General features: G+C 43.4%; 1 protein-coding gene across 1 annotated transcript in view; it reads right to left on the bottom strand.

Moving 5' to 3' along the window:
• Nucleotides 1–25,915, bottom strand: part of BARX2 (BARX homeobox 2) — a 51,948-nt gene that overhangs the window by 4,342 nt on the left and 21,691 nt on the right. Inside the window, exon 2 of the mRNA XM_050921752.1 lies at nucleotides 5,156–5,453. Within this exon, the coding sequence (XP_050777709.1) occupies nucleotides 5,156–5,453 (298 nt within the window). The remainder of the gene's footprint in view (nucleotides 1–5,155; nucleotides 5,454–25,915) is intronic.

Genomic DNA, 25,915 nt, shown 5'->3' with positions numbered 1-25,915 from the left:
ATGCCTCTAATTAATTCAGCAGCCAAGACTGCTTGATTGATGGGATCACTCAACTAGTCACATGAGGCAGTGCTGAGCCAGTCAGCACAACACCTGAGCCTTAGGGGATACAGAATCATGCCAAATGGGCCAGATATCAAAAGAGCCCAGCATGCTGGGTACCGAGCTCTTTCAAAAAAAGCATGGCGAAGGAGTCACTATGGGAGCTGCTTAAAATTTGACCCCATTTAGGTGCTTAGTCAGGAGTTGCACTCATTTGAAAACCTGTCCCTGATTGTGGGTGCTAAGTGTTTGAAAATCTGGCCCAGTGTGACCTGTGCATTGATGACATCATTCATCAGATGAAAAAAATAAGCATATAGGTTAGAGGCAGGCTTGGCAGAATTAAATATGTATTTTTTTATAGTTTTGACAGATATCATTTATTTGTAAGCTTTTTGTATTGCTAATCAATTTAAATTTTCACAGTTGCAGGAAAGTAGGGGAGGGTCAGGCAAACGTGGGAGAAGTCACACCATAATAGTTCAATGACAGTAGACGTTGAGATTCAAAAAGTTAAAGTTTTATAAATGTCAAGATCATGTCAAATTATACAAAGTAAATGTCCTGAAATCAAACCATACAAAGTTCTCAAGCAGCATTTTGCTTACGTTGCCTATCTGTAAATTTAGTTTATTATCTATGGGGGGGAAAACTTTAGTCAGTTTGTGTGTGCACAGTGAAAACAACATTCACCGATGTTTACTGATAAAAATCTAATCCTTCCAACCTTAGGCCTCAGAAGTAGTTTGGGGTTGGTGACGTGAGGTTTTAGATTTTATGAACCTCTCAAACACTTTCTTTAGGTTTGCAAAACTAATCTGAGTTGGCAACATTTTCTCCTGTAATTTAAACCCACAATTTTCTCCCCATGCATCCCGACACATGGGTGACTCAAGTTCTTTAAAACAAACAAAAAAAACCCCTACCTTTCTTTTTTAGCACGTGTAATGCATTTGGCACAGAATAAACCCGAAAAGCTAGGCTGACATGATATATGAATCTCAAATCACTTTGTAAATAGTAATACACTAAGCCTCAGAACGCCTTACATGAGATAGGTCAGTAGTTACAAAAAAGGGAAACTGAGGCACAGAGCGGTGTGCCAATTTGTCCAAGATTACCATACAACAGGTTAGAAACAGAGCCTGAAACAGAATTCAAGTCTCCTGGCTTCCATGCCAATGAGGTGTCCACTGGAAAACACTTCACAGAGCCACACTGCCTCAAAGGGTAGTCTCAGATCTCCTTTGTGAGGGTTCCAGACAAACAGCAGTCAAACAAGCCTAATTCAGTATAACTAGAGCTGATTGGGAAACCCAGACACTTCTGCCCTTCAACATTTTTCAAATCAAAATATTTTGGGTTTCTGTGGGAATTTTCTAAAGAAATGAAATAAAAATCTTCACTTAGTTTAATTGTGAAATGATGTTTTGAAATGAAATTTTTCATTTCATTTCCCAGTGGCAAAACAAAATGAAAATTTTTGTTTCATTCAAATGTCATTTTGCTTCATTTTTTGGAAGCTGAAATTTTTCAATTTTCTATTTTGGTTTCTGGATTTTCAGGACTTTTTCTCTCTCTTTCTCTCTTTCCCCCTCTCCCTCTGCCCCCCCCCCTTTTGTTACTTTTTCTACCTTTTTTCCACTAGGAAAACTGGAGAGTGGAGTAAAAAGTATGTGAAATGGGAATGAAAACAAATGTCACACTTTTTTCCAACTGAAAACACACTGGAAAATAGTGAGAAAGTACATGAAAATTTTGGGAAACAGTTAAAAGTGTGAAAAGTGGATTTTTCCTCATTTTCACATGCTTTTCTAATCTTTGCCCCCTTTTTTTAAAAAAAGAGAGAGAAATGCGTAAAACTCCCCCAATCCAAACACTGAACATGAACAGCTGAAATGTTTTATTTCTCAAACCTGAAGTGAAACTACATTTTAAGTGAAAACAAAAATGTCATTTAGACATACATTGATTCAAAATGAAACAAACATTTTCATTCGACTTAAAATGTCATCATTTTAGAGGTCACCAAATGAAATTAATAGGCAGCAGGTTTAAAACAAAACAAAAGGAAGTATTTCTTCACATAGCGCACAGTCAACCTGTAGAACTCTTTGCCAGAGGATGTTGTGAAGGCCAAAACTATAACAGGGTTCAAAAAAGAACTAATTAAGTTCATGGAGGATAGGTCCCTTCAATGGCTATTAGCCCAGGAAGGGCAGGGATGATGTCCCTAGCCTGTTTGCCAGAAGATGGGAATGGGCAACAGGGCATGGATCACTTGATGATTACATGTTCTCTTCAGTCTCTCTGAGGCACCTGGCTTTGGCCACTGTTGGAAGACAGGATAGATGGACCTTTGGTCTGACCCAGTATAGTCATTCTTATGTCATTTTTGTTTTAGTTTTTGGAAAACAAATACCCTGATTTCAAAATGAATATCTGGGGGTTACATTTTCCAGTCAGAAATCGTAACATTTAATTAAAATTTCCCCATGGAAAATTTCAGTTTCACCAAAACCATATTTTCCAAAGGAAAAATTGTAAGGTATAAAAATCTCAACCAGCTCTAAATAGAAACATAAACAATCTTGGTCGAGAGACACTCAGGGAGAGATTGTGACCATCCCTACTGGCAGCTGCAGTGAGGCTGTTGCACAACAAACCCAGCTCCCCATTGCACCTCTTATTTATGGACTAGTCATAGTCACAGTCCTCTATGTTCCCCAAGGGCAAAGACTCTCCAGTCTAGTGCTCATAGTGGAAATAGCTTCTCTAGAGGGGCTGGGTGATGGGCAGGTTTCTGCCTACACACCCACACCCATACGTGCACTAGTCAGTGGAACTGAGCCAGCATGGGAGAGGGAAAACATGCTGCACCCTTTCAAAGGGTGTAGCAAGGGAAAAAGCTTTGCTCTCTGTTTCTTGCATGTATCTCTCTGCGTAGATGCATGCTGCTATGAACATGTATTGAGCCCTCTCTTTATACAATACTCGTGGTATGTGGTTTCCATTCATTCATTCTATTCAGGTCACCTTTGATCCTGGGAAAAGTTAGCCTTGAAATTGAACCCAGTCTTCTGCCCAAGTCCTCCACCAATGGCAGAGTCATCTTTCTCGGTCCCGAAGACATCACAGTTCAACTGGAGAGCCCTCAGCACTGCAACGGCTGAGCAGCTCTTCTGCTACCTCTGCGTTTTCCACTTTAAGAAACATTTTGGTCCTGTGTCTTTTTAAAGTAGTAGTGATAGGCAATGCCATGGGAGAGACTCTACCCTCAGTGCAGAAAGCCCTTGCTATGCATGGCCAAAGTGCCCTCCAACCAGCCCCTGCCATGCATGACTGTGCCCTGATGCATTTGAAATGAACAGAAGTAAACTAGGGAGGAGCCAGATATAGTTTCCAGCATGCCTGCTGTCCCCTTGCCTTGGATAACCAACTGTAGTTCGGAGACAGTCTTTAGTATGTAAAGACAATGTTAAAGGTACCTGATGAAGCAGTGAGTAAATGGAGATCATGTTTCTTTATGGGAGTCACACATGCACTTTGCACTGGGGTCAATGACAGCACCCAGTGCTAGCCCCTGGAGAATCAGGCCCCCAATGTGTGACTTACACGACCATTTACATCACTGCTGACAGTTCAGCCCAGATGTCTGGGGATTTGTTCATAAACAAACTAGGGAAATGCAACCTAGATGGAGCTACTATAAGGTGGGTGCAAAACTGGTTGGGAAACCGTTCCCAGAGAGTAGTTATTAGTGGTTCACAGTCATGCTGGAAGGGCATAACAGCTGGCGTCCCACAGGGATCAGTTCTGGGTCCGGTTCTGTTCAATATCTTCATCAATTATTTAGATAATGGCATAGAGAGTACACTTATAAAGTTTGTGGATGATACCAAGTTGGGAGGGGTTGCAAGTGCTTTGGAGGATAGGATTAAAATTCAAAATGATCTGGACAGACTGGAGAAATGGTCTGAAGTAAATAGGATGAAATTCAATAAGGACAAATGCAAAGTACTTCATTTAGGAAGGAACAATCAGTTGCACACATACAAAATGGGAAATGACTGCCTAGGAAGAAGTACTACGGAAAGGGATCTGGAGGGGTCATAGTGGACCACAAACTTAATATGAGTCAACAATGTAACGCTGTTGCAAAAAAAGCAAACATCATTCTGGGATGTATTAGCAGGAGTGTTGTAAACAAGGCACGAAAAGTAATTCTTCTACTCTACTCCCCGATGATTATGCCTCAACTGGAATATTGTGTCCAGTTCTGGGTGTCACATTTCAGGAAAGATGTGGACAAATTGGAAAAAGTCCAGAGAAGAACAACAAAAATGATTAAAGGTCTAGAAAACATGACCTATGAAGGAAAATTGAAAAAAATGGGTTTGTTTAGTCTGGAAAAGAAAAGACTGAGGAGGGATATGACAACAGTTTTCAAGTACATAAAAGGTTGTTGTGGGAGGGAGAAGAATTGTTTGTCTTAAACTCTGAGGATAGGACAAGAAGCAATGGGCTTAAATTGCAGCAAAGGAGGTTTAGGTTGGACATTAGGAAAAACTTCCTAACTGTCAGGGTGGTTAAGCACTGGAATAAATTGCCTAGGGAGGATCTCCATCATTGGAGATTTTTAAGAGAAGCTTGGACAAACACCTGTCAGGAGTGGTCTAGATAATACTTAGTTCTTCCATGAGTGCAGGGGACTAGATTAGATGACCTCTCGGGGTCCCTTCCAGTTCTGTGATTCTATGAATTCACTCATAGTGCTCAAGGCTGCACTGGGCCCTATATTCTCCTCTGTGAGCTCAGAGTTTTACCTACCTTTCCTCTGGTTTTCTGAGAGTCATGTATTGTGAATCCTCTGTAGATGGCTAGGTCTCACAGGGAACGCCTATATAGCAAGCAGGATCCCGCAGCAGCATGTCTCAGAGCCCAAGTTTACAGACTCAGGCTTACACTACAGCACGAAAAACAGCTGTGTAGACATTCAGGCTCCGGTTCTGAAGCCTACCCCCATTCCTAGAACTCAGGCTCCAGTCTGAACACCAGTGTAATCCTCACCTCCCAGTCACCTCCAGTCACACCCCCATCCCGTTCCTCTGACCTGTCTGGTGTGGACAGATACTTCTGCTTTTGGAATTTCTTCTCTAGCCCCATCAGCTGGAGTTCCGTGAAGATGGTCCGGCTTCGGCGAGGCTTTTTCAACCGCGGGGTGAGCTGCTCCCCTTCCGACTCACTGCTGGCATGGGTTTCACTGGCTTGTGTCTCCGCGCTGGTGGCTCCCAAGGAGGAGTGGGGTGACAACGCTCGGGAACTGGGAGCTGCAGGGCCGAGGTGAGGGACCACAGAGGGCTGCCGGGTGATGACAGAGATGAGAGGATATGCCCTCAGAGATGGGGACCCTAGGAGGGAGGAAGCACAGAAGGGAAGTACAGTTCAGTGACAGTACTGTCCAGTGGATAGTGCCTGGACTGGGAGTCAGGAGACCTGGTTTTCACTCCTGGTTCTGCTGCTAACCTGCTGTGTGACCTTTTTTAGCAAGTCACTTCCCCTCTTTGGGCTTCTATTTCCTTTCCCCCGTCTTGCGCCTCCCCCTCCCCCAGCTTTGTCTGTCTTATCTATTCACATAGTAAGATTCTTGAGGCAAGGAGTATTTTCTACTGTTTGTTTGCCTAGTTACCTTCTCTAGGTGCTACTGTAATACAACTAATAACTAATCAATTCAGTCATAAGTAGAGCTGTGTAATTCCAGATGAGTTTATTAGCCCCCAAAACTATTTGCAAATTCAGATGAAACTGGGCAAATAGTTTTGGCCAAAACAACAAGGGTTTGTTTTTTTTTACGTCTGAAATGTTTCATTTAGACACTTTCAAAAATGAAACATTTTGATTTTTCATTTCAAAACAAGATTTAATTTCTAAATGTAATTAGATCTATTTAAATAAAAGGGTTTAAAAAAATCCAAAAACTAAACTTAACCAAAAACAAACAAAATATGGTTTTTGGTCAACCCAAAATTATGATTTTTTTGGATTGTTAGGTTCAGCCATCAAACTGAAAAAAACAATTGTTTGCTCAGTTCTAGTCCTGAGTGATATATGCAGTAGAGGTGGTTCACTTTACCATCTAGTTTGACTGAGAGACGAAATCAAACCAAACTTTATGCCTGTCAGTCATTTAACCAGTGGAACTCTCCTTCTCTGTTGACACTGAATGAATCCCTAGAAATGGGCCCAGACTGGACCCTCAGGGCTGCACTAACCCTGAGAACTAGGCAGAAGTTCAGCTCTAGCTCAAGGACCAATCTTTGTGGCTAGGGGGCCATTCTGGAACACCAAATCCAAACATGCCCAAGCTCTAGTGGAAGTTCTGATTCCGATCCAGGCTTCCCAACCCAGGCGTGAGTCTACTTCAGCAGCATCCCCAGTTCCTAAGCCCTGTAAATCAGGCATCTGACACCTTTGTGCAGTGAAACTGGACCAATTTGTGGGGAGTGTATGTTTCATTGTGGTGCGACAGGAACAAGAAATGTAGGGTCAGGACTCTTGGATTCTATTCACTGCTTTACAGCTGACTTGCTGTGTGATCTTGGGCAAGTCACATCACTTATCTGTGCCTCAGTTTCCCCATCTGTAACACTGGAATAATAATCCTTACCTCAGAGTTAAGATTTACCTAGGGAGTTAAGGTTTAATGCATTAATGTTTGTAAAGTGCTTTGAGAGCGTTAGACAAATGGTGCTCTAGAAAGGCCAGGTCTGAGTACCATCATTGGGCCAGACTGTGAACCTCTGACACCTACTGATGGGCACCTGTTTACACAAGCAGTTCTGTGGACCTCATTGGGACTACTTCAATGAGCAACTTTTCACCATTGAGAGTAAGGACTTGACCATCAGGCTCAGAGAATGAGCAATCACGTTACAAATGCTGTTAAAAGCCTGTGAGTTTCTCTCTTTCTGGAAAAATTATCCTTTCAGAATCTCACTGCTCATGCAACCAGGATTAGATTCTATTATTGTCCTCTGAGCTAGAGGACAGGGGTGTCAGACATAATCAGTCACGCTCACCACGGCGAGCAAGCCAAAGAATAAGCCAGCACTTAGCAGCTCGATAATCAGAAATTACATAATCATGGTGAAGTCTTTAAAAAGGGCAGTTCTAAGAATGATGGCTGAATTTAGTCATATCTGACAAAATGATTGCAGTGCTATCCAAACCTCTCCAGTAGCTGCAGCGATCTACAAAACCCAGCTAATTGCTGTGATCTCTACCACTATTTTTCCCTCTGCATCAAAACTTTATTCAATTTGAAACAAAAACAAAACCTGAAATCCAAGAGAAGATGAGGCAAGAATTTACCAACCACCATTAACTGGTGTCATAGGGGAAACAAAACAGCGATGTTTTGTTTTTATGGATCCTTTGGCACCTCATGACAATGGTGATTTACAAATCCACCAGCTTGCTGGACCAAATTCTGCCCTGATTTGCCCACCAATGGCTGTACAAAGAGGGTAAGTTTCGGTAGAACTCAGCCCTTCACTTTACAGTGCCTGGTGTCTTGAATTCTGCCTTCACTGTTACTTCCGCAGCCTCATTGGCACCAGCTGGCTTTGGGAGTAACTGAGAGCAGAACCTCGCCCACTGCATTGGAACCATCTTGCCAGTTGGCCACTACCATTTCTTTCTCTGCCACTGTGGTTTATGAATGGCGATGAGCTTGCCCCCTTTGTGCCAGCTACACCAGGGCAAACAAGCTGCAAGGCCCCCCGCTAGGAGAATACCCCAAATGCAGGAGACCCTCTGCAGGAACCATGGGGCCAGCTCTACCCCTGCCCTGCCTGGCATCAAAGACATGTTGGCAGAGTGGCTGGGTGGCAGTCCTATGCCTTGTCTGCTGCTATGATCCATGGGGGCCATAGCAGCTGGGCTATAATAAGGCCCCTACCAGGCCCCAGCAGGCCCAGAATACGGAGAGGGCAAGCACCATCCCTTGTGCCAATACAGGAATGGATATGGCCCACTCTGTGACCTACTCCAATATCAGGAGGTCTTGGTTAACAATTTCCCAACGCTGGTAGAGAGCCCAAGACCTCCCTGTGCTGCTGCAGGACTCACACTCCAAACCTTTTCTCAGAGCCCGAAATGCCATTCCTGTTCTTGCACACAGGTGGCTTTTGGCCACAGCCAGATATCTAATTGATACTTTCTCCCTTACACCTCTGCATGTTTCCAGTGTAGCAGGGAAGAAACCGCAAGATTGTTAAAGAACAATAAATCACCCAAACTCAGAAACGTATGAAAGGCTCCAGCTGATTGAAACCTTGAGAGGGAAGCATTTTTACAAGGGACTGGCCTTTAGGGAGCTTAGCAAAGGATATTTTATAGCAGAGCAATCAGTGATATTTACTTTCCTCTTTGGGTTAGGGGTGGCACATGGGACTGCACAGTGGGAGAGCTAGAACAGCTCCCAGAGCTAGGAAAAACTCAGACTTCGGGGATTGTTCTTTAGACTGCTGAAAGCTACGTATGTAAGAGGAATATGTAAAGGGGAAAAGGGAATCTCCTTCCTTGTACCATGATCACTGGCCTATACGTGTATCTTTATTATGCAGATCCTGTTGTGACACCTCTAGCCAGATTTTCAAAAGAGCTCCTATATAGAGACCAATTTATTTTGGTCTCTATATAGGAGCACTTCCTTACTTTGGAAAATCTGGTCTGTTACCCATGAGTGCTGGGTCACAAATAAGGATTTGCTATTGTCAGGCTGCTTATGAGTGCTAGGCAGTAAACAGCTTGTTATAGCTATTGGCTCTGACTATTTTCTATTCATTTATTATTTAGGAATATAAAAAAAACTGTAGGTCAAATGTTGGGCCAAACAATTGTAGCAACATCTCTTTAATTGGCCATTATGAATAATAATAGTAAATAATCATTTTTATGTGTATTTCCATAGCATCTAGGGGTCCTATTCATAGGCCAGGAACCCATTGTGCTAGGCGCTTTACAAACATAGCACAAAAAGATGGTCTCTGCCCCAATGACAGCTTCATATGTAAGCTTCTTTCTAGGTATACTCTGTCCTGTCTTGGCATGGGGGATGGGCTAGATGACATCTTGCAGTCCCTTCCAGCCCCACATTTCGGTGGAGATGCCTCATCTTCACTCCAGTACCTGACAAGGTTTCTTAGATTTCTCCTCCCTAGTTATGAAGGAATAAGGAGAATTTGCCATGCAGGATGGTTCAGAGATACAGCAAGGAGAGTGCTCAGAAAGATACTTGGGATCTGAGACTACTGACACTGTCTGAGGGAAGGTGACAGTTACAAAAGTAGGCCAAAGTCTATGAGCCTCGGTCTCCTCTTTCACTGGTTTAAATCAGGAATAGCGGCATTGTAGCCACTCAGAGTGACATGGTTGAGACTTTCAAAGGCGCCTAAGGGAGTAAGGCACCCAACTCCCAAAATCCCAGCCATACAGGTGTAAGTGAGGTGTTGGGGAGGCTCCATGTGCTAGGTAAATTTATAGAGCATTGAACACTGAAGAATCTAGGCTCTAGATCATGAAGTAAAAAGCTAGGGTACAAACTGATCTGAATCTAGGTGCCTCAGAGGTTGGGGGTGTTTGGATGCAAAGCCCTTCCTGTTCTATCTAGATATATCATTGATAAGGTTTCAGTCACTATGGTACCTAGATGCCAGTCGAACAATTCAAATCCAAACAGTTCTGGATTTCAGACTCCCCTAAGTTTGGATCCAAATATAGATTCTGAACATCCCAGAGTTCAAAAGTGTTTGGATCCTTCTCTAGATAGACACAGTAATTGTGGAAATGAAGCAATTTCTTAATCACCAACAAATTAAATATTGGCAAATGGCTCCGTCTGCTCAGTGCTGTCTTGACTTGCTCGGTCTCAAACGTAAAGAAGCTGAGACAGCTGTTTTTTCAATCAGTAGCTCTGTCTTACTGAACAGTTTCAGTTGGATACAGACTATTGACTTCCCCATATCACTGTACCCAACACCAGCAACAGTTGGACTGTCCGGTTGTATCTGTCCCTGAAGTGACCAGATGTTAAGGCTGATTTGTCCACGGGCTGTCATATAATAATAATAATACTTTGAATTTCTATAGCCACTTTTAGTCTGAATATCTCCAAGTGTTTTTCAAAGAAATCAGTCAAGCCTCACAGTGCCCCTATGAGATGAATGACTATTACTATGTCCACTTTACTGGTGAATGAATGAGCCAGAGTGACGTTAACTGACTTGCTCAAGGCCACATACTACCTCCACGGCAGGACCAGGAATAGAACCCAGGAGTCCTGGTTCCTAGTTAGAGGCATGAAAAATATTCATAACAAAATACACAAAGACTCAGAATTCCAAAGGATTGTTTTTCCATCATGAACACCAAGAAAACAGCAGGAAAATCATCCCATTTCCCCAAAAGAATTTAATCCAGAATAAGAATTTTTACCAGTCAAAGCAGGCTCATTTCTCAGGCATAACTCAGATCCCTATGGCAGCGTGTTACATCCACTTCCCACAGATGTGAACACAAGGTGCAAGCCAATGGAGAATCAGGTTCCCCTGAGCCGTTTCTGAGCCCAGATGTGCTAACAGGAACTGAAAACACTTGCTTTTCATCAGACCAACCTGAAGTCAGCTCCAATCATCTGTTGGAAGGTTTTGATTAAACTCCTTATGACCACTGGACATGACAAATATATCCCACCACAACCCCCACTGGATCACATTTCAAAAGTTTCATGAAAATTAAATACTTCAGACAAATCTTTTTTTCTCCTTCTCCCCTGCACGTCTGGGCTCTGTGCGATCTATGCTGCATACCTTTGACACAGACAAATAAAACTAGGGGAGAAAAGGGAAAGCACTAATTAATTGCACTGTTTGACTGCCGGCAATGGCAGAACAGTTTCTCCTCCTGGGCAAAGTCAGCTAATTCTGTTTTGGAAAGAAAGAAGAAGGAAGGAAAGATTTATGGATCAGCTCCCTTGGCAAGTCAGCTCAGCTCGGAGGCAGAATGAGATCTCACTTGGAACACGCTGCAGCGAAAGGTAAATAAAAGAAGAAAATGAACTTAGGACACAGGAAAGTCTATAAATCTGCACAGTCCTAAGTGTCAAAACAAAAGGAAACCAAAGAGGAGTTTAGCTCATTTTCCAAATGAAACATCAGCTTCAGACTGCGGTGAAAGTACAGGCGGCCTGAAGGAAGAAAAGAAACCTTGAATATGGAGCTGAGCAGAAAATGAGGAATTTCTATCAAAAAAACTGAAAAGAGAACAACAACAAAATTAGTTTTCAGCAACCAAAAATTTTGGCTGAAATTGTTCATTTTTCTGACAAAAATATTGAAAATGTTCTAAGAAAGCCAATACTTTCCACAAAAATTTCTGTCTAATAAAAAATCCAATTTTCTGTTAAAAAATTGCTGGTAATTTTTTGGACCAGCCTTTCTTAGAAATAAGGAAAGAGAAATCATTTGGATAATCGCTCAGAAGTTGCCTAATTCTGCTCCAACTGAAATCAATAAGAATTTTACCCCGGCTTCAATGGGAGCAGGATTACGCCAATGCTGAATGTGTCTGAAAATTCCACTAAGGCTGTTAGCGCTAGAGCAAACAGGCAGTGTGTGAAATTCACCCTGGGACAGAGGACCAGCACAAAGCCTGTGGTTGAGTTAAGTCCCATCTTGGGCCAGATCCTCAGCTCATGCACATCAGCATCCATGTCATTTTACACCAGCTGAGGATCTGGCCTATAAGTAAGATCTAGGTGGTCCTTGTGCATGCTCTCTGCACAAATGTGAATTTCACCCCAAGAGCATTTGTTATTCACAGACCAGACCTTCAGCTGGTATAAATTAGTGAAGCTCTGTTGAAGTGGGAGGTGAGGATCTGGCCCAACAGGAGTATTAACTCCGGTTTGCTCCAGCAGCCAAAATGCTAGTGCAAACCTTAGTGCAGCATCCCTGGCGAGAAAACCTCCAGGAGGAGAGGATGTCATAGCAGTTTCTCTCTTACACTCCGGGGGCTAGTGCTGTCCAAGAACCAGTCAGTACTGGGGAGGGAGGTAGTATGATCAAGGTAGCATAAGACATGCTGCTTCACCACCCCCCTTAGCAGCCTCTGCCAACAGGCCTTCTGTAGAGCCACAGACATAAACTAAAGCACCCCCTTTTCCCCCCCAGCAGAAATCAAGATAGAGGACAGCAGTGGTAACACCTTCCCTCGGGCTGACCCTCTCCCTTCAGCCTTGTTGGCATGGGGAGCAGTCATGTATCCCTCCCTGCTCCAGCCACTCTGGAGCTGGCTGCAGAACTATCCATAGATGCCTCTTTTCTTTCAATCCACACAGAGAACCCGTTTGTGCATTTTCCCCTCTTGTGGTGTGCCGCGGCAGCCGAAGGCTTTGGCAGGCACATGATGCCCCACTTCCTCAGGAGGACATTTCCTATAGCAGCAGGCAGAGTTCATCTCGGCCTTCATCAGCTCTTAGGTTATGTTTTTATAGACCCTCTCCTTCATGACCCATATTCAAATGTACAAGGAAACCTAAGTTCTCATATTAGGACCAGCACACTCTATAATAAATTATTTATTATGTAATCAGGGCAGCATCCAATATTTGCCAGGTGATTTCCAAATGCTGGAGAAAGATGATGTTCAGAGAGGGTCACAATCTACGCACAGACACATATTCAGAAGCAAGGAGAAAGGGGAATGACAATAATATATATGTTGCCTGTTGTCTGGCTCTCTGTCCAAGATCACCTGTTGCACCAAACAAGTCAATAGACATACACACAAATAAGCTTGGTTCACGGTAAGGAGCTTCGGAGAAGCAGGTGTTTAAGAGGGGTCTGAATGTGAACAGCAGTGTTACCAATTCATGAAATCTTCTCGCAAGTCTCTCTACATGTGCTATTTCTCTTCGAGCTGGAGCTCCCACTGTTGGAGTTTCGTTACTACCTTGGAATTTCAGCTTTCATTTAAAAATAAAAATTAAGGTTCCAGCCCTTGTGGTGGCAGAGAAAAGCTTGAAAACCTGTACCCTAAATGCTCTGACAATGGAAGGCAAATAAAAAGATCCCAAAATGTATTATGTATACTTTTTAAAACTCTCTTGATAGTTCCTAGCCACAAAATATGTTACAGATTCTTGAGCACCATCTATTAGGACCTTATCTATTAATGACCTATTTCCAGAGAGAGAGAGAGAGAGAGAGAGAGAGAGCACTCCCATCACAGAAGGAGGCATTGAGGTGAAAATCCATTTGGAAATTAAAGTTATTGCAGAAAACAGCAGGCTGTTAAGGATGCAGAATTTTTTGCTGGGAGCATAGGCAACTGGTGCGCCAAGATCTGCACTGCTTGCCTACACATTTTGGGGCAGAGGGTAAGCCATTGATATTGAACTAGAAAGCTCTAATGTCTTCAGACCTTCCTACCTGCAGCAGCACCTTTCTCACTGTGCCATACTGCCACAACAGATTAGCAGGGACACAATTGGGTCCTCCACTCAGTATAATTGTGAACGGGCTTCCACCAGAGAGCATTCTTTGTCACGCCCCTTTTCTTTGGGACATATTCCCCACTGTGGTCTGCAATAGCATGTATCTCTCAATGTTCAAGGCATGGCAGAATGCTCATCATTTTAGAAGTGCTGCTGAAGAAGTAGGTACTGTTGGGGTGATCTGTAGGGGGATTTGGTTTATGGCTATGTTGCTGGCTATTTGGCTGTTATTCTAGGATATGGAGATACTGTCTGTTTCTTTGGGGAGTAGTATATTTTAGGTGATTGTCAGAAGTGCTCAGATCGGCACCTCTTCTTGATTCATAAAGCTAAGCAAAGAAACACCTGCAATTCAGGCTTCTGTTAGGTTGCCTGTACAGCCATGCATTGCAACGAATATTCCCAGTTTTGCCAGTTCACACAATTTTATCACAAGTCTCAGGATATTTGGTGTTTTACTTAAAGCCCCGGCTCCTGGAGTTGTGGGACTGCATGGGAATCTCAGCTTTCAGTTTTTTTAAAAGTATGTTTTGAACTCTTATGGTTGCAGAGAAAAGTTATAAAAAATGACCCAAGTGCACCCGAAAGTCTCAAAATCCAAAGGGCAAATAAAAAGAACCCAGCATGTATAATTTCTTTTTAAAATATCTCTTGATTTTTAAAACCAATTTCATTATTTGAGGGGAGTCCAGGTTTATGCTTTTTGAACCTTTGGATTAGCAACACTGGATTCCATGGGGCCGGATGCAATGCATCCGAGGGTGCTAAGGGAGTTGGTTGATGTGATTGCAGAGCCATTGTCCATTATCTTTGAAAACTCGTGGCAGTCGGGGGAGGTCCCAGACAATTGGAAAAATTCAAATATAGTGCCCATGTTTAAAAAAGGGAAGAAGGAGAATCCGGGGAACTACAGACCGGTCAGCCTCCCCTCCGTCCCTGGAAAAATCATGGAGCAGGTCCTCAAGGAATCTATTTTGAAGCACTTGGAGGAGAGGAAGGTGATCAGGAATAGTCAACATGGATTCACCAAGGGCAAGTCATGCCTGACCAGCCTGATTGCCTTCTATGATGAGATAATTGGCTCTGTGGATATGGGGAAAGCGGTGGATGTGATATACCTTGACTTTAGCAAAGCTTTTGCTGGAGGTGGTGGAATCTCCATCCTTAGAGGTTTTTAAGGCCTGGCTTGATAACGCACAGACTGGGATGATTTAGTTGGGGTTGGTTCTACTTTGAGCACAGGGTTGGACTAGATGACCTCCTGAGGTCTCTTCCAACCCTAATCTTCTATGATTCTATGATTCCAGTCTCTTCTACCCCCGCACAGAACAGGGACAGATTTAAGACTTCCTTTGCCAAGACCCCCAAAGAAGAATCAGAGCTACCCCCTGCCAAGGGGACATACTTCCTGTCAGATACAATACCTGGTGAATCTACTTCTGCCAGCAAACCAACCTAGCTTCTCTAGCCAGTGCATTGTGTGAGCAGAGCCCAGACTCTCCCCATTCCCCATCCAGTCCTACCAAGTTGTGCGAGGATGGAACAGAGCAGCCCCACGAAGGCTACTCCCCTCCCGCTCTGGGCAGCTGCTACCCACGATCTGCACAGCTACCCACGTGCCATTGTGCAACCCAGATGGAAATCTGGTCCTGACATAGCCATAGTGACATGTGTCTATCTGTGTCTACCGAAGTATTTTCAAGGTACCTGTCACCCTGCTCGGCAACCAAAGTCTGCACAAAGTTGTACTGGAAGAAAACTTTTAGGGGATGTTTTAAGGTGATGACTTAAGACTGACTCTCCTCTCACTCATTCCAGTTCTACTGGAGAATCAGATGATTGTCATGGGGGGAGGGGGTATAGTGTAAATCCGGCCTGGTGTACACTTAAAATTTAGATTGAAATAGCTAGGTTGCTCTGGGATGTGAAAAAGTCACACGCCTGAGAGACCTAATCCCCAATATAGACACTGCTAGGCTGACAGAAGAATGCTTCTGTCGCCCTAACTACTGCTGCTCAGGGAGGTGGATTACCTACAGCAATGGAAAAACTCCTTCTGTCAATATAGGAAGCAGCCACACTACAGCAGCATATCTACACTGTCATAACTCACAGTGTACACATGGCCTGAGAGGAGAATCAGGCCTTCAGGCAGTTACTACCATTGACCAGACCTGCTGGTAATAGGTATTATCCCTGTGCCACATGGGCTATCTTCTAGGGACAATTTCCTTAAGGTTTCTATCATGTTAAGAACAGACTCTCACAGATGCTTGATCAGATAGCAGCAGCTGCTACTGCATCCAAAAACCCTCAGTAATTATTTTAAGTTTTCCCCAGGATGCCATATCATTCCCCCTTAGTTTCAGCAAGTAGATATTTGTGCCTAAACCAGGCAGAGTTAAAGGGTTCCCATCAGGTTTTGTAATAACAGCAACAATGTTACACACAGAGATTCCAACTAATGTGAGGAATAATTAAGATACTCAAGCTTTTCTGGGGCTAACCGGATCCCTCAACGTATTCACCGGTATGAACCAGGAGATTACAATAACTGAAGATATGGGGCCAGATTCTCAGCTGGGGTAAGTCAGCGTAGGGCCATTGAAGTAATTGGACCAGCTGAGGATCTGGCCCAAACAGTGCACAATGCAGCACAGAAACAAAGAGCCAAGTCTACCACTGAGTGGATTTACATCAGGGATGAATTCACTCCAGCGGTTGCATCTGTAGTGTAGAGAGGGTGCAGCTGTTGTTACCATTGTTTCACCTAATAGGGTTAGATGATACAATGGTAAACGTACCTGAGTCTGTGTGTGTCTCATGACCAGTACAATACAGTTTCTGCCAGTGGAGCTGCACCTGTTAGGAATTACAGGGCCAAACAAAATCTAGTGAAGACAGGGCACATGTTGGGTAACAATGGGTAAATCACACTTGCTGGGTGTACAGTTATTTGGTTAAGAAGTCAGACATGAAACAGTTAATATTAATGATGAGTGACCAAGGTTTGAGATCTGAATAACCCAGAATTTAGGAACAGTTCAGATTTTGATCCAGATCTGCATTTTTCAGCTGATCCTTATCTGTACAATGGACTGAACTGAAACTCTGAATCAGAATCCTCTGACCCAGACTTTGGAGCCAGATCTCAGCTTTGCAGCTCAGGTCCTTCTCTAGTTATTATGTATTAAACACAAATTCTGAAGATGAGTTTACTTTATTCCAGGCCTGCACCTGGTTGCAATTCCTATACTCCTCAGGATCAGTACATGGGAGCACAGTCACTTGGATGACCAGAGAGGTCTCACAGCCAGGATTTTTAATTGGCTCTCCGTTTTTTGGTTGCACACAAAGGCCTGCTGTAGCTAAGCCGAAGCCAAAGATTCTGCACATGTGCAGCGATGAAGGGCACTCCTGGAACATTCTGAAAGTTTCCAAAAATAGCCCCAAGACTCAGCCAAAGGTCACAGCACCATGGGAATCATCAGTCTCATGGCGGCTCAAATAAAAGCATAGGATCATTCCTGCTGGTGCCAGAGAATCATTTTCATCAAGGTTCCTCGCTGGGTGCACAGTCCAACAGCTCCCCACTGGAGTTCACAGGTACAGCTTGCTCCGTATTCAGTTTCAGTTTCAGTCCATTGAGCTTTACTAGCATGACAAGGAAGACAAGTGTTGCCGAAGCTAAATGCAATCCAATCAAGTATCAAAGGGCTTCTCAGTAACCAGTGGTTTCTCTCCCTTGGGAAAAATCCTGATTCCCATTGAAATCAATGGCAATGTCCCCATTGGCTTCAACGGAGCCAGGATTTCATGTGTCCTGAGCTGGAGAAAAATGGGAAGAAAACAAAAAATTGTGGAAACTCTCTTTAAAATGCCCATTTTCAGCTGTTGTTGAGATTTTCTGACCAAGAGCCCTATTCTCTATTGCCCTGCATCTTGTGTAGTGATTTACACACCTCCAACATAGGGGCTAAAAATGCTAACAGATTGGAATTGGTGGTATTTTACATCCACTTTGCACTGGAGTAAATGACAAAACCTGGTGCAAGACACAAGAGAATTAGGGCCCAGCTCTGCAGTGTGTTGCCTTGACAATATTCATGGCTGTTATTGTTCATTTCTCATAAATTGCAAGTTGCCACATATTCTGAAGCTATTGAGGAAGGAGACAGGGAAGGGAAAGTGAGGCTATGCTAGTATCCAGCTATCTTAGGGCTTCCTACAATAACTGTCACTATAGAGTCTAAGAGCTGAAAGGAGTTGACTAAGTAAGAGGTAAAAGTCAGTTTTTAAAAGCAGGTTTCAATTTTGTGTCAACAACTTTGCACCTGGAATCATTTGGAAGCAGAAGTCTAACTATCCTAATTTGTGTAAATATTAGTTGTTGTTGTTGTTAGCATAATAATACCTAGCAATTAAACAGCACTCTTCATCAATGTGTTTCACAGAGATTAAATGCAAATAAATAAACCCATAAAAATCAACTGCATATACATTTATCTACTAGGCATAGGTCTTATGACAAATTCAGATCCAGTTCCATAGCTGAACGTTCCCAAAGTTCTGGAGGGTTTCGCCCAATTTAGGAGTTGACATGCACATGAAATTTCCCCAAAGTTTGGAGCTGATGAGAGCCAGGGCTTTGATTCAGGCCCATCCCCATTAGCAATTTAATGTTTCTGTATAATGGTTACATAATAATACTAATTAATAAGTGTGAATGTATTGAGGCACCCATGCCTGAAGGCATTTGGAGTCCTTAACAAAATCTAACCAGAAGGATAATTAATACTTACTTGCTAATAATTACATTTAGTATTTATGCCATGCTTTTTACATCTTCAAGGCGCTGCACAGACATTAACTAATTAGCCCAGAACATGGGACAAGTCTAAGAAACTCGCAGAGCAAGAGCTCAGCTCGGTGACTGCAGCAAAGGTAACTCAGTATAAAACCCTGCATTAGATAGCTCATCCCCCTGCATCTAACTCTACTTTAATATACACAATCCAAAATCCATAAAGGTCTTGAATGCAAAGCCCTGAAGGATGCCACTAACTCTTGCCTATAATAATAATAATGCTTTGTACTTCTGTGCTATTCAGGAAGCAGTATGGGTGGGGCACTGAACGGGGGGTGGAGGGGGTCAGAAGACCCACCTCTGCCATTGACCTTGGGCAACTCATTTAACTACTCTGTGCCTCAGTTTCCTAATCTCAGAGGATGATAGTGCTTAGCCACACTTTTTAAAGTGTTTTGAGGTTTAAGGATAGAGAAAAGCACTATAGTTGCATTGTTATTGTTATGTATAGCATCTTCTATCCCAGGCTCCTTGTCAAGTTGGAGAGTGTTCCAGAGCCTGTTCTACCCTCATTGGAGAAGGAAATTTATAAATAAAGGTGGATGTTTTTTTTCAAAGTAGCTTTTAAGAAAACCATCAGGTTGGCTCTCAAGAAATTCCATGTAGCAAATGTCACAGCACAAGTGACTCTGGACTAACCATTTCTAAGGAAAATACACACTGCTTTCCAGATTAATCTACCCTGTTTCATATATTCAAGCCACAATCTCTGTCTTGGAAGGACATGCCCTTTATGATAATCTCTACTCCATAGCTGTGTATGGGTCCAATCCTGAAAGGTGCTGAGCACCATCTTAGAGGAGGTGTGTGCTGTTTCTTAAAATCTGTAGCAGGAGACAGCACAGGTGAGGTGTCTGGGGAAAGGTTCTAGGCAGAAGCACTGACAGAGAGAGAGAGAGAGAGGAGAGAGAGAGAGAAGCAGAATGGTTTTAAAGGTGACACAATTTTCTTTATTCTAATAAAGTCTCTTGATCAGTGTTAGAAGAAAGTGACTCTTTCTGGGATTCTTTACAATTGGCATATGGCACTTTCAAATCCTATTGACTTCACTGAGAATGTGGGGGTGCTCACAACCCTAAGAGGGTCACCCCTTATGTCCCCTAGAAAGAAGAATGGGCCTGAAGCCATGTCGTTTGGAACCAGTTCCAAATGAGCAGAGGGTCTGGGTATGAGTTCCTATTCCAGACCTTTCGTGTTTGGACTCTGGGAGTTTTAAGGCCAGGGTATGTCAGTCTCAAAGGAAGCACATCTCTGTAAACCATAGCATTTGGACGACGCAGGAAAGTTACTGGGATACGCCATCAGTCCATTTACTGTGTCTGTCGAGGCCTGCACAGATACAAAATTTGTATCCACATCCAAACTCCAATGTGTAAACATGGTCCATGGATATCCACAGATTTGCAGGGCTCTGTATGTCTGAATCGAGGGACCTTTAGGCTCCAGCAAGTTAACTTCAATTTAAAGATCATTCTCTTGAACTAAGTCATGCTAAATATTCTGGCCAACTATTTCCTCCATTACCAAGAATAAAATCCTGCTCTAGCTTTCAGAGTTTTATGGACTGAGTTTAGTAAATCAAACTAGCCAAAAGATTACAGAACCAAATGCTTATAATCTAGGAAATGATTTGCAAACAGCATCTGGTCTTGTTTATTGGAGGTGAGGAGGGGAATATTGCGTGGAGGAGATACAGCTCTCAGTGTACGGAAGATTAGCCAGCAGCAACCATCTGTCTTACACAGATGACAGTCAGATGAAAAGAAACCTCAGGACATTGAGGAATATTTTGGAAACCCAGGGTCAATCCCCCTGCTCTGCCACAGACTGTCTGGGTGATGCTGGGCAAGTCACTTAATCTTTCTGTCCCTCTGTACAATGGGGATAATGCTTCCCCATTAGAATGATTGTGAGGCATTCATATACAACAGAGACAGGTTCCACTGAGCTCTGTTCAGACTCAGGGATCTGTCAGTGCACCTGCGTGAGGCCGTCAAAACAGGGACTGGTCTATAGACATGCACACTTGCACCATAATAAGGGTTTCAATGAGCACCTTTTGTTACTTCAGTGCAAGTCTGCGTGCAGATGTTTTTAGTTTGGAATAAAGCACCCCCTTTGATTTAGCTTGAGTTGGTGAGGCTCTTTTATTCTGACATAACCATGGGCCTGTAATAGTTTCTATACTAGATCCGAAAGGGCTACGGTGGCCTGAGTGGCCAATTAACCCAGTTGGGTGAGCCTGGCCTAATTAAAGATGGAGCTGGGCAGTGACTATAATGAAAGGAAGCACAGATTAAAAAGAGGCTGCAGGGACAGAGGAAAAGGATGCTACAGTCCCTTTCCAAGCATTTGAGAGAGTAGCAGGGTCATAGAAGAAGCCCCGGGAACCTTCTCTTGAGTAGCAGAATCTGGCAAGAGGCCAGGAGAGACATGGAGCAGCCATGGGAAGTAGAGCAAGCTCCAGTGATGAGGATCCCTGATAAAAGGGCAGATCCTGGACTCCTAGGGAGTGAGCCCTGTGAGGCATTCAACTGAGGAACAGAGCAAGGGGAACTTCAGAGGCATGAAAGGTCACACCTGGGGAGGGCAGACATTAGGTTAAATTTATACTTTGGGTTTTGGGGTTTATTGGAGGATTTCAGGGGAGAGCCTGTGAGTCATGGCCCTGAAAGAAGGGTGAAACTTCAAGCGGTAGTGGGAGAGGCCCACTGACAGGCTGTGGTAGGGTGGTAGCAGCACACAGTCTGATGAAGCAGGCCTGGGCTGCTGGTTTATAGGGTCCCTAGACTGGAACCAAGTGTAGTGGGAGGCCCTAGGAAGGCGATAAAGGGCAGTTGAAAGACCTGAGAGAAGAGGGACAGTAACTCTAGAGTTGAAGGCTGAAGACCGGACATAAGGATTGGGACAGTTATTTGCCTGGACTTTTTGTTACCCTGAGAGAGGTAGGTTTCAGTCTGGAGGGCTGAGTCACAAGAAGAAGCAGACTGCGCAGGGCAGAAGCGACCATCAACAGAAGGTGTTAGAGGAGGAGAGACTGCTAGGCCGTGCCCAGCTGCAAGGGGAGCACATTCTGTGGTGAGTTCTCCCTTGCACGGGCCCATTGTCTAAGTGTGGCGGAAAGTAGCCTGGTAGGGGTTTTACTGGTTGAAAAGCAACACCCTGAAGTGCCCCTAGAAACATGTTTGAAAGGCACGTCAACTCCCACTTTGTATGGCATTGTTTGTGTCTTGATTACATGCATCATGCTGTGTGTGCATAAATCAATCAGTCCTTTATTTCCTGTTCTGTTAATTGTTATCGCAACAGCCATAAGCAAACACTAACTTTGGACAGCTGACTAGCAGCGCACACAAAAGCACTCTTCAGGTTTCACAAGCCCACCCTTGTCTTTCATGCCAACAAAAAGCTGGCCATAAATGTCACTGCCTCTTCCTGCTTCAGAGGCATAAACCAAATTGGTGAGTGACACAAGGGAAGAAATAGAGTTTAATTATTGCTAAACAGAGATCCATTTAATATTGGCTTGACAGGCCTTGTGGAAAATGCTTTTATCTCCTGGGCCAGTGACCAGTTTTTAATTCTTGCTTTCTTGGAAGAAGCCCCACTTCCTGTGAATGAAATGAAAGGAGCATTTCAACAGGTGCCAGTGTAAATCTGCTAGAGATGTGCTGAGTTTTGGTTAAAAGTTTGCCTATTATAATCTCAAATGTTGTCCTGTTATAATCTCACTCCAACCCAAAACCTCTTAGCAAAGGAGTCTCCTGAGCTGCATATATGATTCTTTGATCTCAGATCTGCCCTAATGGAGAGAACACCCGTCTCCGTTTCCTCTCCGGGACAAAAATAAACTCGGTGGGCGATTTGACTGAACAGCTGCACACACAATGCAATTTAGAAGTATGCAAATGATACATGAGTGAGTTTTGTCCAACCTTCCCATCCTTTGTGTTTGTCAATTAGGAGAGAGAGAAATCCCTCGTGGCTGGGTAACGAAGGAACAACATACAGCAGCGGTAAAGATACTCATACTGCCAACAGCAGTGTTATTCAAAGAAGTCCAGAGCGTGCATGTTGGAATCCATAGCCACATGGAGTATAGACTGGGGCCAGACTCCATTAGCTCAGGGATTTCATCCAGTCCGGACATTTGTTGTTGATGATGATGTTATCAGTTTTGCGTTTCCTTTAAATGTTATGTGAGGTGTTCAGAACAAATAGATTCAAGCCTACCATAATAAGTCCATGACTACTCAGGAAGCTTCAAACCCTCAGGCCTCAGCTATTTGAATGAAAAGAGACTCTCCCCTAGCTGTCAGCAGTATAAGACCTATGACATACAGATAAGCCGTTTTCATTTCATCCAATAAGAGCAGTAGTACACACATGTACATGTTCATTTTGATCATACACCAACAAAATAGACTTATAAATAGACATATAAAACAATCTCATTTTTCAGATGGCTAAAATACATTAAGATCAAATTCATCAAAATCTACTGTTGTAACATGCACTGATGAAAATTTTAGCACCAATACACAGGCCTGTTCCATTTCAGTGAAAGGGAGCATCTTTGTTTGTAGCAGTAGCAGGCAATTATCCTCTATGTAGATCAGCCAGTAAAGTGCACATGACACACTTAGGCCCTGATCCTGAAAAACTTATGTATAATTGCCAGAAGCTGGGATGGGATGACAGGGAATGGATCACTAGACAATTGCCCTGTTCTGTTCATTTTCTCTGAAGCATCTGGTACCAGCCACTGTTGGAAGACAGGATACTGGGCTATATGGACTGCTGGTCTGACCCAGTCTGACCATTCTTATACACAGTTTAGGTAGTTCCATTGACTTCAATGGGACCATTCACAATGCACAAAATTAGGCTTGTGCATAAGTCTTTGCCGAATCAGTGTCTTAGCTAGCATGTTGCACGATCACTGACCCTTCCTCCTGCCCTGACTCTAACACTGAAATGTGAGTGTCCCATATGGGGCAGGACACTCAGGACTGTTATACCTGCAATCTGCATGCAGAATTTCTCATTCTGCTTGTTTCAACACATCCATTCCTCTGGCCTGCGCTATGGCCCAGAAGCAAAGGAAAGGACATGCTGCATTCATTCTGCAGACCTGCTGTTGAGGGTATGTCAAACCACGCTACTGAATATTTCCTTTATCCCTAAAACAAGGCAGATAGATGCTGGTATGAGAAGAATAGAAGAAGCTGCGATAGAGTTAATCTGCAGAAGGGAAATGCCAGTTAAGCAATAGACAAAATAATTAGCTGCTGTAAAACACACCAAAGCTGATCACACGTACACAAATTTTGCTCTGGTATAAACACATTGCGGGCCAGAGCCTTAGCTGGTGGAACTTAGTGTTGATCCATTGAAGTCAGCACTATACTGACTTATACCAGCTGAGGATCTGATGGATCCATTGATTTCAACCCAATGACTCCTCAGCTATTCTGGTGTGAGAGCAGAATAAGGCCAAGCACGTCTACTACAGTAAAAAATAGACATGGCTTTGCTTCCTCTGGGCCTAATTCTAATCTCATGCACACCTTGGAAACTAGGGGTAGCAGCTCTGTTGAAGCTGATGGAGTTACTTCTGTGTCAAAACTGATGGGAGAGTACAACAAGGTCCTCCATATGCAGATGGACCTATGCCAGGAGTGATGACCACTTTGAGAGTACTCACATGGAACAAGCCCTCCTGCCATCTGCATTTGAACAACATGGATAACATCCTTAATACTTCCCAGAATGTTACCATGTGACAGCTTTGGTCTCTCTTGTGCAAATGAGGCGATGGCAGGATTCCAAGCCTTGGAGGCCAGGACTGGCATGTTTCTTCCCTAAGGAATGAGGCTTAGGCAATAGGGATGAGCTTGTTTTCAGTCTGAAGGCATTCTCAGAGGCAGAGGGGACTGATCCATGGCTGAGGTTAGAGGATTCCCAGCGAGGTTATGGTGAAATAGAAGTGTGATGCAGGAGTCCTCATAAGCTACCATTGACTCCATGTATCCAAGGTTAGAGGAGATACAGCCACCTTGATGCCATATAGAAGTCAAAGGGTTACTCCAGATGTAACTGGGAATCAAGTTTGCTCCCTATAAGTCTAGATTTCCCACTTATAGGGCCAGATTCTGCCCTCAGTTGCACATGTTCCAGTCCCTCCTACATCACGGTCATATGCACATCCTAAAGGGTAGCATTTGGCCCAAAATGTTTTGCTTTCCTTTCCCCAAAAAGGGAACAAGTTCAGCTCCCACTGCCCGGAATTCTCCACTGACAAATGCTCTCCTGGGGGAAAGACGTTGCAAATGCAAGTCAGTACAGATGGAGCATCACCATTCTCAAGGGTGCAGAAGGGAAAGGTATAAAATATGATGCAGAAGGTGGCAAAAAAAACAACAAACAACAGAAAATCACCTGTCCTTTGACGAGATGCCCTGGGGTCCTGACTAGTGATATTAGGGAATCTTTCTTTTAAGTTGGTGCAGACTCTTACAAGCGCTATGCTCATTTTGATATAACTGTTAAGTCAATATTTTCAAAAATGGCTGAGTAGCTGCAGTTCCCATCGTGGCTCAGCCACTCTGAAATATCAGCTGTAAAGGTGTCCCAGAAATTAAAAGACCCCAAATTAGTGGCCCCTTTTGAAAATATCAGTTTTGATGTTTGGAGAGCACTATAGAAATATGCCATGCTGTATGAGTCAGAAAACACTACGACAACCTCTCCTTTCAGTTACATAGCTGCATACACCACAGGTCTGTTAGGCAGCGTTTCTCAATCTTTTTGATACCAGGGACCAGCTTGCCGCCTTCCTAAACTGTATCAGGGACTGGCACCAGTGCACGGATCAGTTGTTGAGAAACACTGTGTTAGAGGGATTCAGGCATGTATAAGCCAGAAATTCCAGTCAGTTAGGCTTAGAAATCCAGGACTTCCAGAGAACATGGCCAACCACTCATGTTAGATGCAGTACTTTTTTTCCTATTTTAATTGAAGGGGACATAGTGTTCGTATCTCTATCCAGATCCAGATGAGATTTGGGGTAGATTTCAGTTCTAATTAGCTCTTGGGTTTGAATTTGGCATCTATGGTGCTGAAGTCCTGCAAACTCATACTGTGAGCTGGTCTCACCAAATTCGTGCCATGTCAGATTGAAGTCTTGCAAGGACATCTGTTTCAGTCACATCTGCATCAATACTGGAACTAGAAAATAGGTTTCTTGCAGTTTTGGATCTATCTGGGACATGATCCAAACTTGAGACTCTTCCCCATCTCAACGATTGAAGGGGTTTGGATTCAAGCATCCATTTTTTGCCCATTTCTAGTTTTCATCTGTATATCTACTTCTCTAAAGTTTTTCTAAGGCATGAATCACTGTGGAATTTAATATTGTGCTGTTTTGTGAAGCAGTAGGTAAACCT

This window comes from Gopherus flavomarginatus, chromosome 13 (assembly GCF_025201925.1).
Source record: "Gopherus flavomarginatus isolate rGopFla2 chromosome 13, rGopFla2.mat.asm, whole genome shotgun sequence".
NCBI classification, from domain to species: domain Eukaryota; kingdom Metazoa; phylum Chordata; order Testudines; family Testudinidae; genus Gopherus; species Gopherus flavomarginatus.
This window is presented reverse-complemented; position numbering and strand designations above follow the sequence as displayed.